General features: G+C 26.0%; 1 protein-coding gene and 1 long non-coding RNA gene across 2 annotated transcripts in view; one reads left to right on the forward strand and one right to left on the reverse strand.

Annotated features, from left to right (window-relative positions):
• Positions 1 to 677: 677 nt before the first annotated feature.
• LOC107455069 (sphingosine-1-phosphate phosphatase 2) lies at positions 678 to 8,291 on the reverse strand. Its single transcript, XM_016072484.4, has 3 exons — positions 7,497 to 8,291; positions 5,273 to 5,362; positions 678 to 1,419 (listed from the first exon to the last, which is right to left on the reverse strand). Exons 1-3 carry the CDS (start codon positions 8,169 to 8,171, stop codon positions 850 to 852), a joined length of 1,335 nt encoding a protein of 444 aa, XP_015927970.3. The 5' UTR covers positions 8,172 to 8,291; the 3' UTR covers positions 678 to 849.
• Positions 8,292 to 13,861: 5,570 nt separating this feature from the next.
• Positions 13,862 to 15,941, forward strand: part of LOC139426296 (uncharacterized) — a 122,114-nt gene continuing 120,034 nt past the window's right edge. Inside the window, exon 1 of the long non-coding RNA XR_011637518.1 lies at positions 13,862 to 13,932. This is a non-coding gene — a long non-coding RNA (uncharacterized LOC139426296). The remainder of the gene's footprint in view (positions 13,933 to 15,941) is intronic.

Below are 15,941 nucleotides of genomic sequence, written 5' to 3' on the forward strand. Positions count from 1 at the left end.
CTCGGTAAAAATTTAAAAGGATTCCACTTAAAATAAAGAAGGATTCAACTTTTGACAGTTTCTAGGAATAAAAAATTCCAAGCATTAATTACAAAGATGTAATGTTCTTTAATGTGGTAAAACAAACAAGTATCTATACCGTTATTCACTAAAAAGATTATAAATTAAAGAGAAAATTTACATAAAAATAAAAGTAGAATAAAATTAAGTTTTTAAATTCAAATAAGAAATTTACAAATAAAATTCCAAAAGCTTTTTTTTGTAATATAAATTAATATTTTGATTATCAATGTAGAATAAAATTTAGTTCTTAAATTCAAATAAATTAGATAAAAATTGGTAAATATTGACGAATGTTTCTAAACATACAAAAGCATTTAAAAGTCAATAAATAAAATATATAAATGTATTTAGAAGTCATTACTTTCTTACAGCCTGTAGCTGAAATTTGTTTTATCAAAGAGTAATATTCAATATTAATCATAGAAAACTTTAAGTATATTTAGATAGCTCAACAAAGATAACATTTTGGGTAAGTTAAATTTAACAATAAATTTAACATCTTCAAAAATATCATAAATTAATGCTTTATATTTTAATTCTAGTCAAATTTCAATAAATGTAGAAATGTGATAAAACTAAAAATATAATGCTTTAAAATATAATGTTATAGGCTATCACATCAACTGTCATTAAAAGGTAAGTGATAAATTAAAGCTTTATATTTTGTTCTTTCAACAAACATGACAAGACTAAAAATGTAAAGCATTATTTACGTGTTACAGACTATCACGCCTACTGTGATCAAAATGTCTATAATAAATTAAAAGCTTAATATTTTGATTCTGGTCACACTTCAGTAAACATAGTTAGCCGTTCGATATTTAGAAGTCTAAACACAAAGGGTGAGACATAAGTAATAACAAAACCTATAGCTGTGTACGTTAAAAATTTGGATGGAATCTCCACAAGCAATTTTTGTCTTGACTTGAGATCTCTGGGATCCACTCTCATAACGTAACACAAGAGACCATAAGTTATGCTGTTAAAAAATGCACGAGTTGCAATGATACATGAAATACCAATCATGGCTCTCAAAAGAGCCAATCCAAAAACTTTATAGCCAGGCCACAATATACTGTAAGGAGGTGGTATAGGAGGTCCGCGAATAACTCCCAGACTGTAATTAAGCCAGGATCCTAGAGCAAATCCAGTACCAGTGCCCATGATTACAGCGGTGTCACCTCGTGCTGGTGTCCAACGAGTTGTTTTCGGATATGTGACTTGCAAGAAAAGCATAAAGGCTATAGTGATGAGAGGTGAGAATTTATTTGTTAACTGGAAATGGTCAATATAATCCGAGAATGGCAAGATTATAACCATAAGTACAGCAACTAAACAGAGACCACCAATTATATCCTGAAAAAGAAATTAAAATTATTACGATAAAAATCCATTTCTAAAGAAGAAAAAAAAATATATACAAAGATATTTTATAGACATTAAAATATATAAATTAGTATATATTCATTTTGTCATAAAGAAAACCTGCTTTTAATACTATAAGACAAATTGAATGTATTCAGTAAGAAACTAATGTTAAAAAAAATTTCAAAACAAATAATTGTTAATTTCGGATAGATGGTTTTTTTAATACTGGAGTTGTTCCATTATAAATATATATTATGTATAATATATATATATATATATATATATATATATATATATATATATATATATATATATATATATATATATATATATATATAAATACAAGAAAACACTAAGAAAGTTAAGAAAAACAATAAGTTTCATATATATATATATATATATATATATATATATAAAAGTAAAGTATTTGAAAATCAAAAGCATATAATTCATGTTTATTAATGATTTGAAAAACTGCCAAGCGTAGTGATAAAGAAATATAAAGAAAAAAAAACCCAGAAAAAATAAAAAAAATCAGAAGAAAAAAAGAATGAGCAGTTTCATTCGAACTGTCCCAACTTAGATAAAAAAAATACTCTTGCTAGCTTTAATTAATAAAGCTCTAAATATTAATAATAAAAAATAATCAGTAAACAAATTAACTGAAAGATACACCGAATAAACATTTTCTTGGGTGAGCAGATATTAATTATTTAATGATCTGACTGTATTGGCTAAAAGCATTTTTAGAAACCAAGTGAAATAATTTGTTTGAAATAATAATTTTTAAATTAATAAAGCGTATAATTTGTTTGCAGTTTTAAAAGTTATGCTAATCAATCTTGAGAATAATTTTACTCTTGTAACAAGTGGCGCAACCAATCAGAATGATTTAGGCTAAAGTAGAAAAAGATTTTTGAAACCTTAATTAAAAATATATGTACTTTACTTTACCATCCAGTAGTATAAGATTTAATACTGAAAAAAAATTGGTTAATCAGTATTTAAATTTTAAAGCCTATTAATAGGTACATGGTACATTAATAAAAAGTATCTTTTTTCTTCCATAAAAAAATTTGTATAGTTATTTCTAACAATAACATGCAATGAATGATATTTTGAAATTTTTTAAAAAAAATAGTAATGTAATCTCTACCATGGAAAATATTATTTAAAAAATAGAAAATTAGTTTTGTAAAATATATAGATTTCAAAAATCAAATCGAAATAACAATACTGGACAATAGCCATCCACAATTTCTAATTAACTAGTTGTGTGATTCTTGGCAAGATCGGCAGATAAGTAACCTAACATTATTTATTTTTCTTCATTGTTTAACAAGATAAAATTTTGATTATGGATGTTTCAAAATATTTTTGAAAAGAATAAAATTTTAACAAACAGTCAAATACATTCGATAAAAGGATTTTCAAGGAGTTTAAGAAAAATATCTTGTTATAGTAATAATCACAATGTTTTATATAATGGATTTTAAAATAATAAACCAATTATTATTTTTTGTTCTTCCTGGAACACATGGGACCTGTTAAATTAGAGACATGTATATGTTAGAGCTTGTAGACATGTATATAAATTAGTAATAATCGTATTTCGGGTTTTTTTTCTAGCAATAAATAGAACAATAGCAATACATTTTTTTTTTTGTATTTAAAGTTCATTAAAGTGATACAATTTAGAAACACTAAATTAAAATAATATTTTAGTACATTGCTAGAGCAACATAAAAAATTGTTTTCTGAAAATATTCCCATTAAAAATAGGGTAATTAATGTGAATTGAAATTCAAAGTAAGATAAATTGATAATTTTTTTATGTCCATGTAATGTACTCTAGCAGTTCGTTTTCAAATGTTGAAAATGACGTATTAAAAGCTTAATTAAAATTTAAAATATCTTTAACATAATAAGCTTGATTTGCTTAAAGGTACTTTTCAATGATTTAATACAGTAAACCAAGAATACAAAACCATGATGGTGATAAAAAAAAACTGTATAATTGTTCTAATCTATTTTTCAGAGCTTTGTTTATAAAATAGAAATTTATGTCAAAGGAAAGCAACACCAAAAAGCAGTTCCCTCTAGTTGATTAAATTTTCAAACATGAAGAAAAATATTAATCACAAAATCTATATCAATAGAATGTTATATTACTTGAATATATTTTGCATATTAATATAATAGTAAAACACATATATATTTAATGCTACAATTTATATGACATCTACCTAGAATAAATCATATTTTTCTAAAAAAATTTTGTTATTACAATGGCATGATTTAATAAACAAATTATTACAAGAATTAGAGAACAAAAAGAAACTATTACAAGAATATCATAAAATAAGTTAACTGAAAATTTCTGTATGAAAAAATTTGTATGAATATTACTTATAATATGACTATTATTATTATTTTTGTTTCAATCAACCGCTATTCCTAGAAACAGCTTTAGGAAATAAAATATCATAACTACAGTTCAAAAATAGAAATTTGGGGTCACATTAATTTTTCAAAGAATTAATTGTCTAAATCTAACACATTTCTCTTAATCTATTTAAACTTAGCACTTTAACAAAATTAAGTCTTCAATTTGGGAGTAAAACAAGCAGATTGTACAAAAAAAGAAATTATGCTCATAAAGTGAAAATGAGTAATGTATATTTATTAAAGCTACGGAAACACGTTCCACCTCTAAAAAAGTACCAGAATGTCATTCAGGCATGCTTCGACCCCACTACATCTTTCATTAAGAATAAAATTAATTTAAACTGTTATTAACATATCATCAAAATTTAAATCTTTTGAGCTTGAAATATATCACTACATCATTTTGAAAAGTGATATGAGTTTTTAGGATTTGTTATCTTTAAATTATAGAAAAGAAAAAAAAATAGGAGTGAGTGTAATAAAGGTTAATACAAATCTTTTTTAAAAGAAGAAGAAAAAATTTAATTATTCGTTACCTAATGAAACTTTTCCCTGCTACAACAGAGGAAGCAGTGAAAAGTCTCTTAGGTTTAATTCCCTAACTACTTCTCTCAATAAACTAGTTAATATATTTTTTAGAGGATTCCTGAAATTTCACAAGTTTTAAATGCAAAATTTTTTTTAAAGCTAAAAATAACATTTATTTTGAGACAAAACTAAATTTTTAAGTACACACCAGAGTTCAGTATACACTTTTCAATCAAATTATTTAATGTTAAAAGTTTTCTAACATTTGAATTCTTTTTAATACATGTCTGCATGTTATTAGAAGTTATGAAATTTTTTCACATCTTTTTATTCCCATGCTTAAAAATAATGCTGTTTTTACTGAGCATAATAATTTGAATTAAAAAATAATTTCATTTATTTAATAAAATAAAAAAATAGTTTGATAAGGAGCAAATCTATCAAAAATTCCAGAAAAAAAAACTTAGATGGTTAGGCTGAGAAAACCTAATACATGAAAACTTCCTGTAGCATATTCTTAATTTGATAATAAGGTTCTTCCCTTATGCAAACTTAAATCTATACCAATGGTTTATAATAACTGCAATTTTGTTTTAAATTTTAAAAGAAACTAATAGTTCTTTATCGAAGTAAATTTTTTAAAAATATCTCAGACATTCTCCAATGCATGCAATAAAACAATACAAAAGCATAAATCATACAGCAACAATATAGTTTCATCCTAAAAAGAAATCACACAAAAGTATGTTTTAATTGAGTGAGAAAAATGCACATAACAGATAAAAAGGCAAGAAGATTTAAAAAACAACGTTAGCCATTTTAACTCAGAACAATATAAGTAAGAGATAGTATTAAATATGCGTACCAGTACTGTATGCATTCCCATATACAAACGGCTGCAGCACACTAGAACACACCAGAATATTGCCAATAAGATACCAATAATTACTCTATACTGAAAATATAAAAAGTATACATTAAATTTCTTGAAATAAAAGCATATATAAATATAGTATTAGCTAAGATTAAATAAGGTACATGCAATAGTTTATAAAATTTATTTCTTTTTTTTCTTCTTCTTAATGGTGCAGCTATAATTTAAATTTATAGTTGTAATATTATTTAATAACTTAAACAAACTGCTAAGTCAGGTCTAACTTATGCTAAACTGATAAGCAGGCTCTTATATTTCAATAAAAGCAAATATTCCTTTATGCTAATCAAGAGAATACCAGAAAATAAGATAAATAACGATTTTCAATGAAGTAATTAGTTTTTTAACAAGCAGTCAAATAACGTGTGTTATACATTATACAAACTATATATATGAGTAAAATGCTAAATTTCAACTAATAAGCAGTTCAAACATATTTAATTTGCTGACTAACAAGTTTATTTCTCAGTGTTAAATGCCATTATAATTTGGTTTAAATAAGAAAATTAAGGTTGATACAATACAGAGAAAATATTATTTACATAGTGGTAGAAAAATAAATCAATTCATAACTTATGGCTCTATAGGTATAAAGAAAATAAGCCATCTTCATAAAATAAAGCAAATGCAAATTTTTAGTTAAACACATAAAATAAAGTAAATGCATATTTTTAGTTAAACACATATTATAAATATTACCAGCATATATTTATAATATATATGACATTAATTAATTGTTGCTACTAAATTAATTAAATAAAGATATTAGAAAAACATTTCTGAGAATATACATGTCTGTTAAGTTTAAGATTTCATACTGTCAAAAAATATGTGCTCAATCATCAATAGTAGTTTTAAATTTATAATTAACCATAATTGCATTTATATAATTTTACAAACTTCTTGTCATTTCTTTTTTTTTTTATAATTTAACATTATTTATTTTCTAATCTAAAATTTATATTCTTTCATGAACGTGGCAACAAAATTGCCGAATTTTCAATGACTTATTTCAGGCAAAAGTATTCATTTTGTTATTGATAATTAAAGGACAATGTTGCAGGCCAGGGAAGGTCATAAGGGTTTAAATTCCATAATTTCTTCACCAATGGCAATATAATCAGCACAGGCAATTGTGGCAATGTAATTAGAGGTGCACTCAAATTGCTTTTGCTGCGCTTGAATCGCCTTTGCTTTCCAGACAAGATTGTATTAAGTTGAAGTTACTGGGGTTTCAAGTTGCCACTAAGCATCAAACCTCAGTCCTTCACATTTATAGCTAAGTGCCTTAAACCACTGAGCCATTGTGGATCATGGAAAATTGCTTTCATGAAGGAGGGGAAAAAAAGAGATAAATCAGAAAAGCAATAATATTTAATGAAAATTGGACCAAAATATTTTATGGAAACAAAAATAACTTAAAATGGTTAACAAACCAGAAAATCTTTTTTTCCAGAAAAAAAAGAAAAGTGCCAATATTAAATAGAGAATAAAGGTCATTAGTTAGTATTTTAAAAGAATCTCCTTTTCTCCAGAATATAAATATGATTGAACAGATTCATTCAAAAAAATTGTTACCAAAATTTCAAAAAGTGTTAATAGCATACTTTATAACAAATGAATATAAAATATTGCACAAAAAATCCTGATCAACCAAAAATCTTCAAGTCACATTTATAGTAAATTAGTCTTCAATCTTATTTCAGATAGGACTTTTCAAATTGTTTCAGTAAAACAACATAAATATTAATTTATTGCAATTGAAAATATATTTAAAGGTGATAAAAGAAAATTAAATTTAAGCAAATGTAAACACTCTATGACCTGTTTTTGAAAAACACTTGAAATTTTTATATAAAATAATACAACACAAAATACTCAAGGATCAATTATTGTTGTACAGAAATAACTTGTTTGTTATTTTAATATATTTTACATATAGAAAACCCTTATGTTTATTTTGTGTATGTAAATAATTGAACATTTAAAAAAGCAACATAATTAAAGAAGTGGCTTTGATTATCATGATTAGTTTTGATGTGCTTTATAAACTGTTGGTGAACAATAATTGCTTTATCAGATAAAAATTTACAAATGTGATTTTGTACAAAAAAGAAATAAATATTATAAATCTTTGATGAAGCTTAGTTCATACTTCGTATCGGAACATTGTAAAATATAATATTGAGAAAGGCACAGCTGCTCCAACCATGGCATGTGTGGATGGCATGCCATATTCAATAACATACTGAGGCTCTAAATGTATAACAGGAGGAGCTGCAGGTCTTGGCCAACAAATGATATCTTTCATTGCTTGGCCAACATACATAATCAAGACCCACACATTGATAACTCTTCTACACACTGCACCATCGATGTTCCATATCCAGAATGGAAAAAAACTGGCATAGAACATTTCATATCCGAGACCAGCTCCGAAACTAAAGAAAAAATACCAAAAGCTATTTTCGATTCGACATTTCACGGAATATTCGAAATCAGAATCACCATCTGAGGACATTTCTTCTCCATCGGAAGTAACTGGACTAGTTTTACTATTTTCAGACCCACTGGACAACGTTTTTCTGTGGCGGAAGATATTTTCACAGTCCATGAAGTCATATTTAATCGTTAATATCTTACAATTGGATTTTGGTGACTGATTTGCTTGTTTGTCTTTGCTTGAATTGTATTTTAAATTCCCATTTGTGTTTGAATCGATGCGATACACACCGAAAAAGTTTTGAAAGCGGGAAACGAGATAAGGATCTTGACAATAGTTCAAAAAATTTATAACACGGGATAAGAGAGGGTGCAAACTGTTCATCATGAGGTTCAACTCCAGCAAGGAAACTGAAAATTGAAAATACGGAAACACAACAAACAGAAGATCTGCCTAGTTGAGTTGAAGAGTTCAAAGGCTGCTAGAGCCACGCCTACTATAAAAATCAAAAACACCAACGTTCTCACTTGAGCGCCATCTGCCATTAAAAAATTTGATTAAAGTATTATAGATTAAATTTAATAGAATTTTCGTCTAACAGTATATTTTAGAATTTTGATGTATTTATTTTATTATTATGCCACTTATAACTGCATTTCCAAAAAATTTTAGAAAATTTTTGTAGTAATATTTTTATTTAATTTTAAATGAAATACGAAAGGTAAACTTTTTTACGCTAAGAGTTTTATTTTTCATGCACTTAATAATAATAATTAAAAAAAAAAGAAAGAAAAACCGTTTATTTTTTTTTTTAGTAATCGTTTGCAGACAATATTTATAAAATTTTTATCTCCACATAAAAAATATACATATTACCAATACAGTCAAAAATATTATGCTACACAAAACTCATCAGATCGCCACCGTTGTTGTACGCAAACAATTAATAAAATTTGTTATTTTAAACGATTTCGAGTGGCATTCTCCATCAAAAATTAGTTTGACTTAACTGGACTTTACCAGTTTACACTGGTAAAGTTTTTATTTTTCTTTCTTTTGTTTTATATAAATACAGATATTTATTCATTCATTAATAAAGAAAATGTAGTTGCTTTGCAGTAATTAAAATAATAAGTTGGAATGGTATAGAAACATATTGATTTATTCATGAATTTGTTATAAACTTTTTGGAATATTCTAGAAATGTGCAAAGTCCTACTCCTACATTTTTATTTTTCTCCACTGATTCAATTAAGTTTAAAGTTTGTTTCGATTATTATATATTAAATTTTTAATTCTATTTCAGTTTTCTTATCTTTAAAGAATCTTTATACCTCTATAGACTGTTATGTTATAGGTTAAGGAATTTTATCTTAGAACTGTATCCTTGAATTTTTTAAATATACGTTTAAAATCGAAATTTAGTCAATAGCCAAATAATTATATACATCTTGATTAATATTTTATGCGTACTTAAAAAGGGATTATATATTTTATTGATTTTTTTTTAAATTTTAAATATTTGAGAGAAATTTAATAAATAGTCTGATCATTTAATTAGTTATTTATACTATGATATCAGAATTATGTTAATTGTGCTTTTGTCCTATTTCCTATGTTACTAATTTTGTTATATAATCTGCAACTAGTTTTTATTCGGTTACTGATTTCATTTTCCGACTAAAATTTTGCCTTTTATTAACTTTAATGTTATAATTTTAGCGTAGGCAAAATTCTTATCTTATGAAACCTATGGTGGTCTGTTTTTAAACTTAGTTTAACTAGAGTCATTTGGTAGAAAAGTTATTTTAAATATTGGGAGTAACAAATAAGTTTCGGCCGTTTTCTATCAAAAATTATTGTGAAAAAACAGTACATTATTTTTTATTCAAAGTATTCTCCATTTTAAGATATCAATTTCCCCCATCTTTTTGGGAGAATTCGGATATCACGTCGGAAGAACACGAATCGACTCATTCCTTGGTTTCTTCAAATAAGGTAAATTTTTGCTCAGGCAGATCATGTGGCATCGACCGGAATAGGCGATAATCTGAAGGGACAAGGTTTGGTGAAGACTTCCCATTGAAGTGTTTTCAAATAGAAAAATAAATTTTTATGAAAAATCGACGTTTAATGTCTCTTGGATTCAGTTTGTATGGAACCCAACTTTCTTGTTTTTGGATCATTGCCAACGATGTGAAATTACTTGCTGTGGCACTTGTAATGTAATAGCAAGTGCTTTTTGCTTTTGGAACGAATTTTCTTCCAATTCCTTGTCTTCCTACAATTTCGGCCTTCCACTGCGTTCTTTGTCTCCTACGTCAAACTAGCCGTTTTAAACCACTCACGGCAACTTCTCTCATTTAAAGCAGCCTCACCACATGCTTCTCCAAGCAATCTATGAGCCTCAGCTGCAGATTTCCTCAAATTAAAGAAATAAATAAAACGTTCCCGCAAATGTCGCTTATTTGGCACAAAACTTGACAATTTTGCACTAAAACAATTACGTAATGCTAATACGGAATCACTAATGCTTTAAGGTTATATTACCAGATAAACCAAACTTACAATAAGACGTTTAGCATCAGTCAATTTCTACAAAACCTTCTGGTAGCGCCATCTTGTGGCGGGGACTTATTTGTACACCCAATATATATAACTTCTTTATTAAATGGCTCTTACTTGAGGTTAGAACGCAAGCGAAAAGGACTCTTTGAAGAACAACGAAGGTAGAGCTTTTTTTTTTCTTTTCTTTTTTGACTTTAGAGAGCATCCATGATTGTACAAATAAATGAGTAAATTAGACTGAATTTAATTTATGTTCGGAAATTTGACCCAATTGATTGGTTCCAGATATCCATTATGGGTTATATATAGTGACTCGAAATTGTTATACTTACGTCAATAGAATAGTCGTCTCAAACTTACCCAATTCTCCAGTCTTTATATTTTCTCCACTATTTATTCCACTACCAAGACTTCAGCCAATCTAATTTTTTCCTCAAAGCTGTACGTTTCAAGAGAAGTTGGTATATACTTGCCTGGGGGAAAAGTATGATTTACCGAACCTTGGACAGGTATGATTTACCGAACCATGGAAAAGTATGATTTACCGACCATGGAAAATTATGATTTACCGAACCTTGGAAAGGTATGATTTACCGAACCATGGAAAAGTATGATTTACCGACCATGGAAAATTATGATTTACCGAACCATGTAGAAGGGTAAAGTGTGGAGAGTTCAAGTAGCCTTGAGATGTCTATTATAATTAAGAAAAAAATGATAATTATTATGGATTAAAATGTTTGGAAAGGAACATTTTTTAATGAAGATTGATTTTTAAATTTCTAAAGAAAAATAATCAGAACCTCAAAAGTGGGCTACTCTGTCTCATTCTACAATTCAATGAAAAAGTCTTAATAACTTTCATTTCAGGGTATTTTCTCGTATGTTTTGATATAAAAGTTTTTGACAATCGTGGAATTGAGTAAAATACGCAAAGAAAAATTTGAATAAAGAGAAAATAAAGTTGAAAATATATTTTTGTTTAAATTGAATCATAAAGCTTGTAATTCAATTTCAATATCCCTTTGCCATACTAATTGAAAAGTGCGATAATTGAACTAAAAAACATGGTTTTATAGAAGAAGAAATATTATTGAAGAAATAGTGTGTTTGGAAGGCTTTTGATAATCATCATTAAATATTTAAACCTTGTAATCTAGATTTTAATATTTACTATAAAATGTTACTAAATTAAATAATTCCAAGAAACTGAAACTGTAATATATTACTTGATTAAACACTTCTTTCGCTTCAAAAATAGTAGATTGTTTTTTCCAATTTGTACAGTTTTGAAGGGAATAAAGTTTTTAATCAAGCAATATCAGCTGTTGTTTTATTTTTCCATTCTATTAATACAAAGTTTACTTGTGCCCTCTTACTTTCACAATTAACTGTGTAACTGTAATCGTGAAAAACTATTATAATGCAATTAAGTGACTGAGTACATAAAAAAATAATAAAACTCCAAGATCGCATTAATGATTCCTCACTGTCTCATGCTGCTAAAATGAAATCGCTGTTATTATAGATTACTCTTATAAACTTTGCTCTATTTTAATTAAAATTTTGTACATTATGTATTCATAGTGACATGACTACGAATTCAATTGTTCTTGAATTTAACTGCATAGAAGTGTTTTTATTCATTTAAATATGATTTGAAAGAAAACTTATCATTAACAACCGTTGGTTACGATTTGCTTCCTCAGAAAGATACAATAAACGCTTTTTCCTACACTTCTTCATAAACAATCATTGGTTACAACTCACTTCTTCAGAAAGATGCAATAAACGCTATTTCCTTTAAAATTGACAAAAAAAAGTTACTTGTGTTTAGTAATATTTTTTTCTCTGCCCTCATTCAATCTGCAGAATTTCGCAACTGAACTATTTTTTCTCTCTCTCTTTTTTTTTTTTGGTCCAACCCAAATTTCATTAGCGTTTTGACTTTTTGTCTAAATAATAATAAAGATCACCTCAGGGCCTTATCTTCACAAAGTCGTTTTTGATATGAGGAAAAATTCTTCACTCATACTAATTATTTAATATCTACTTTAGATGAGAAATGTCACAACCTGCCCTTATTTCAACTCTTTGGAGTAGTTTCGAATGGAGGCCTAAATGGGAAGATATATATATATATATATGGTGGGTTTTTGTTCTTTTTAAATTTATATACCTGTATAAAATAAATAGACGTGGTCTAGAAAAGTAAAAAAAATATTTATTTTATATAAAAATGCATTACAATATTATACTTTGGCACATTAACATAATACTTTAGTATTATTGAATATATATTTAAAAAAAGATAGCACTTGAAATACTAGAAAAACGTAGCACAGAATTTTTCAGACATTGTGATGGAAATAGCAGACATTTCCATTTTAGCACTGTAAGAAAACATTTATAAAATCAAATTAGAATCATTCTTACAAAAAAACGCTGTCTGCGGTTTAAGCATGAAACAACAATACAGGACAACATTTTATCACACAGGAAAATGAAATAAAAATATTAAAATGTTTTACTTCAATCAATTTGATGTCTGGGTAATAAAACAAAAGAACAATATAAATTGAAATGTCATATTCTGAAAAGGAAAACAGACGCATAAAATGCATTGAGCACTTTTATTTCATAGAATGATTTCGCATTTTGTAAAGCTACTAAAATAAAAACAAGGACAAATACAAGAGAGTTATAGAATACGGATAATTCATAAAATATTTCCTGCGTTTAAATATAGATTACTTATTAAGCAATTATGCTTTAATTAACATAATGACAGATTACAACTTCTTACAACATTTGGGAAATAAATATTAATATATAAATTGAGATATATTTTAGTAATCTTTCAGCAGGTACTCATATGTGAGAGATATACTTGAAATGAATTTTATTATGCATTTTCAATCCCAAGGGCTTTATCGACATCAAATTGCATTATATTAAGTAAAACATGTTTGAATCAATTATAATTAATAACATTAGGGTATTAACAATGAGATTTAAATCTTTGAAATATGAATTCACATTTGATATTAGCGTTATCTAGTTTGTAGGAGAGACGTACTTGCTGGAAAGTTAATACATTTTATTACATCATTAATATTTTTAAAGAAAAAAAAACGGACTACGACACATATACTTGTACTGTTTTCTTGTGTATTACTAAAACTAAATATAAATATAAATATATTTATCCTTTACATAAGAAAAGTATGAAAATGAATTATTGTAAATATTAATACAGATGGATATAGTTTCAAAACATAATTAAAAACTACTAATAAAAGAGTTTTTTTCATAAAAAATTTTAATTCGTTGGCACAATTGCTTTAAAATAAATTCATCTAATCTTTTATTGTCAAATAATTGCAAATAGAACAAGCGCATCGTACTTTCATCTTTTTCAATTAATTCAATCTTTTTCAATTAATTCATTCATTTTTATTTGTGCTTTACTTATTGTTTTATACGATAAAACTAATTTTTGATTTTTATTTTGTAGATTTCCTTTTCAAATAAAACAAACGATTGAAGATTGATACCCCGAGGAACTAATGTCCTTAATGTAAGTCCAGTAATACGCTATTATTTGCGATTATATTTTATGTTAGTGATTTTTTAAAAAAAATATCTTTTTGTTATAAGCATAAAATCAATACATATTTTGCTATAAGCATACAATCAATATATATATTTTTTATCAGTATACATTTTGTTATAAGTACGTAATCTTTTGTTAATGGCCTTTCTTAAAGCATTTTCAACTTCGAAATGGTACATCATACTAAAATATACTTTTCTTAAAAGTATTTATACTAAAAAATGCGCTTAGTGCTACTAATTAATAAGTACTAACTAATGAAATTTTCATTGTATTTGTACATGCATTAAAAAAATTAAGCGAAAATTGTTTTAAGTATTTTTATAGGAATTATTGAGAATTTAAAAAGTAGAAAATATTTTATTAATGGCGTTTTGAGATTCTGTGTTTTAGATAAAAGCTTCAGGGTTATCACTTTGAAGATAATATTTAATCCTCTTTTTGCCGATAGATTACTTTTTAATAAGAATATTCTGTTGTATAACAGTAAAAAATAAAATGTGCTTCCTGCTATATCAAGAAATTTTATCAGAAACAATTATCCATAGTTCTTTTTAATCATAAAAACACATTGTTTGAACTTAATTACATAACAATAACTTTTCAAAGATTTATGATACTAAAAAGGAGCAATTATATTTTAAAATTCTTCATGATTGGATAATAAACAACCCGTTTGAAACAGGAAAAATTGTTTGTTCGACCAATTAGAGCAGATTTTTTTTTATTTGTAGGTACATTTATATGCAACATAAATGAAAAATAGATTGGGTTAACGATTTAAAAAATCTGTTTTTATCACTTTCATAAGTTGACTAAAAGTAAGATTACAGGTATGATGGAATGATGAAAGTATCAAAAATAATACTTAAAAAATATAAAATCACTAAATATTTGATACAAAATAATTCAGATATTCAAATATGCATACAATTATATGAGGTTATTAAGTAATAATTTATTTTTATAATTTATTATTTTGCTTCAACAATGAAACATAAAAACAAATTCAAATTATGAAAAAAAATAAGTAGTAGAATAAGTCTAACTAGTTTACCAAACACCAAATCAAGCAAAATAGCGCTATTTAAATTTACAAAATAATTGGAACGAAATGTATTCAAATAGTTATGTCATCGATTTGTATTTTTGGGCAACAAATGCTTTTTAAATCGGTAACAAGTAAACAATATGTATATTTTACAATAGCGTGATTACTTCGTTCTTTTCGGGAAGGAAATGATCAATATTTGAAATTAAACGTGGTACCTGTAAAAAGAATAACTTCATATACTTTATAATTTAAAAATTGATATTTTCTTAATTAGAGCACTAGCTTCATAATATAACAGCGTCAAAAGTTTAATAAAATAAAAAAAAGCATGTTTTTACATTATTTTTAGCAAATCTATATCTAAAAACATATATTCGGCTTACTGTATCTAGAATTAAAGGTGTCACATGTGCTGAAATTCGAGTTCAAGCTCCATTTTAAAAAAAATTAATTAATCAGTCTTTGTGCATACACTGTAAAAAATTTCGTTTCAAATAGCGGCGAAAAGTACTTAAAAAAAGCTCTGCAGCCATAAAATCCATTTTACTGTAAAATCTATTTTAACCGTAAAATTTTATACTGCAATTTAGTTTATATTTTAGTATATATTTTATATTTAGTAACAGTGATTCAGTAATTTTTTAGTAAATATTACTGTAAAAATTACGGTATGCCAGATTTTTTTTTGACTAACTACTTTACGTAAAACTTTACGATAAAAATTAATTTTATGGTTTAAAGTAAAGGCACCATAAATGCTATTACTTTTTATTGTAATTTGATCCGAAATTTTTTACAGAGTAATTCAAAATATAACAATTCTGAGCGCATACTGTGTTAAAGTCAAAATATTTTTAAGCAATAATTTGTTTTTTACGTATTCAATACAATTTTACATCTTTAATTTGTTCATTACTGT

The sequence above is a fragment of the Parasteatoda tepidariorum genome, chromosome 10, assembly GCF_982258835.1.
Source record: "Parasteatoda tepidariorum strain Cologne lab strain chromosome 10, Ptep-v5.0, whole genome shotgun sequence".
NCBI lineage: Eukaryota > Metazoa > Arthropoda > Arachnida > Araneae > Theridiidae > Parasteatoda > Parasteatoda tepidariorum.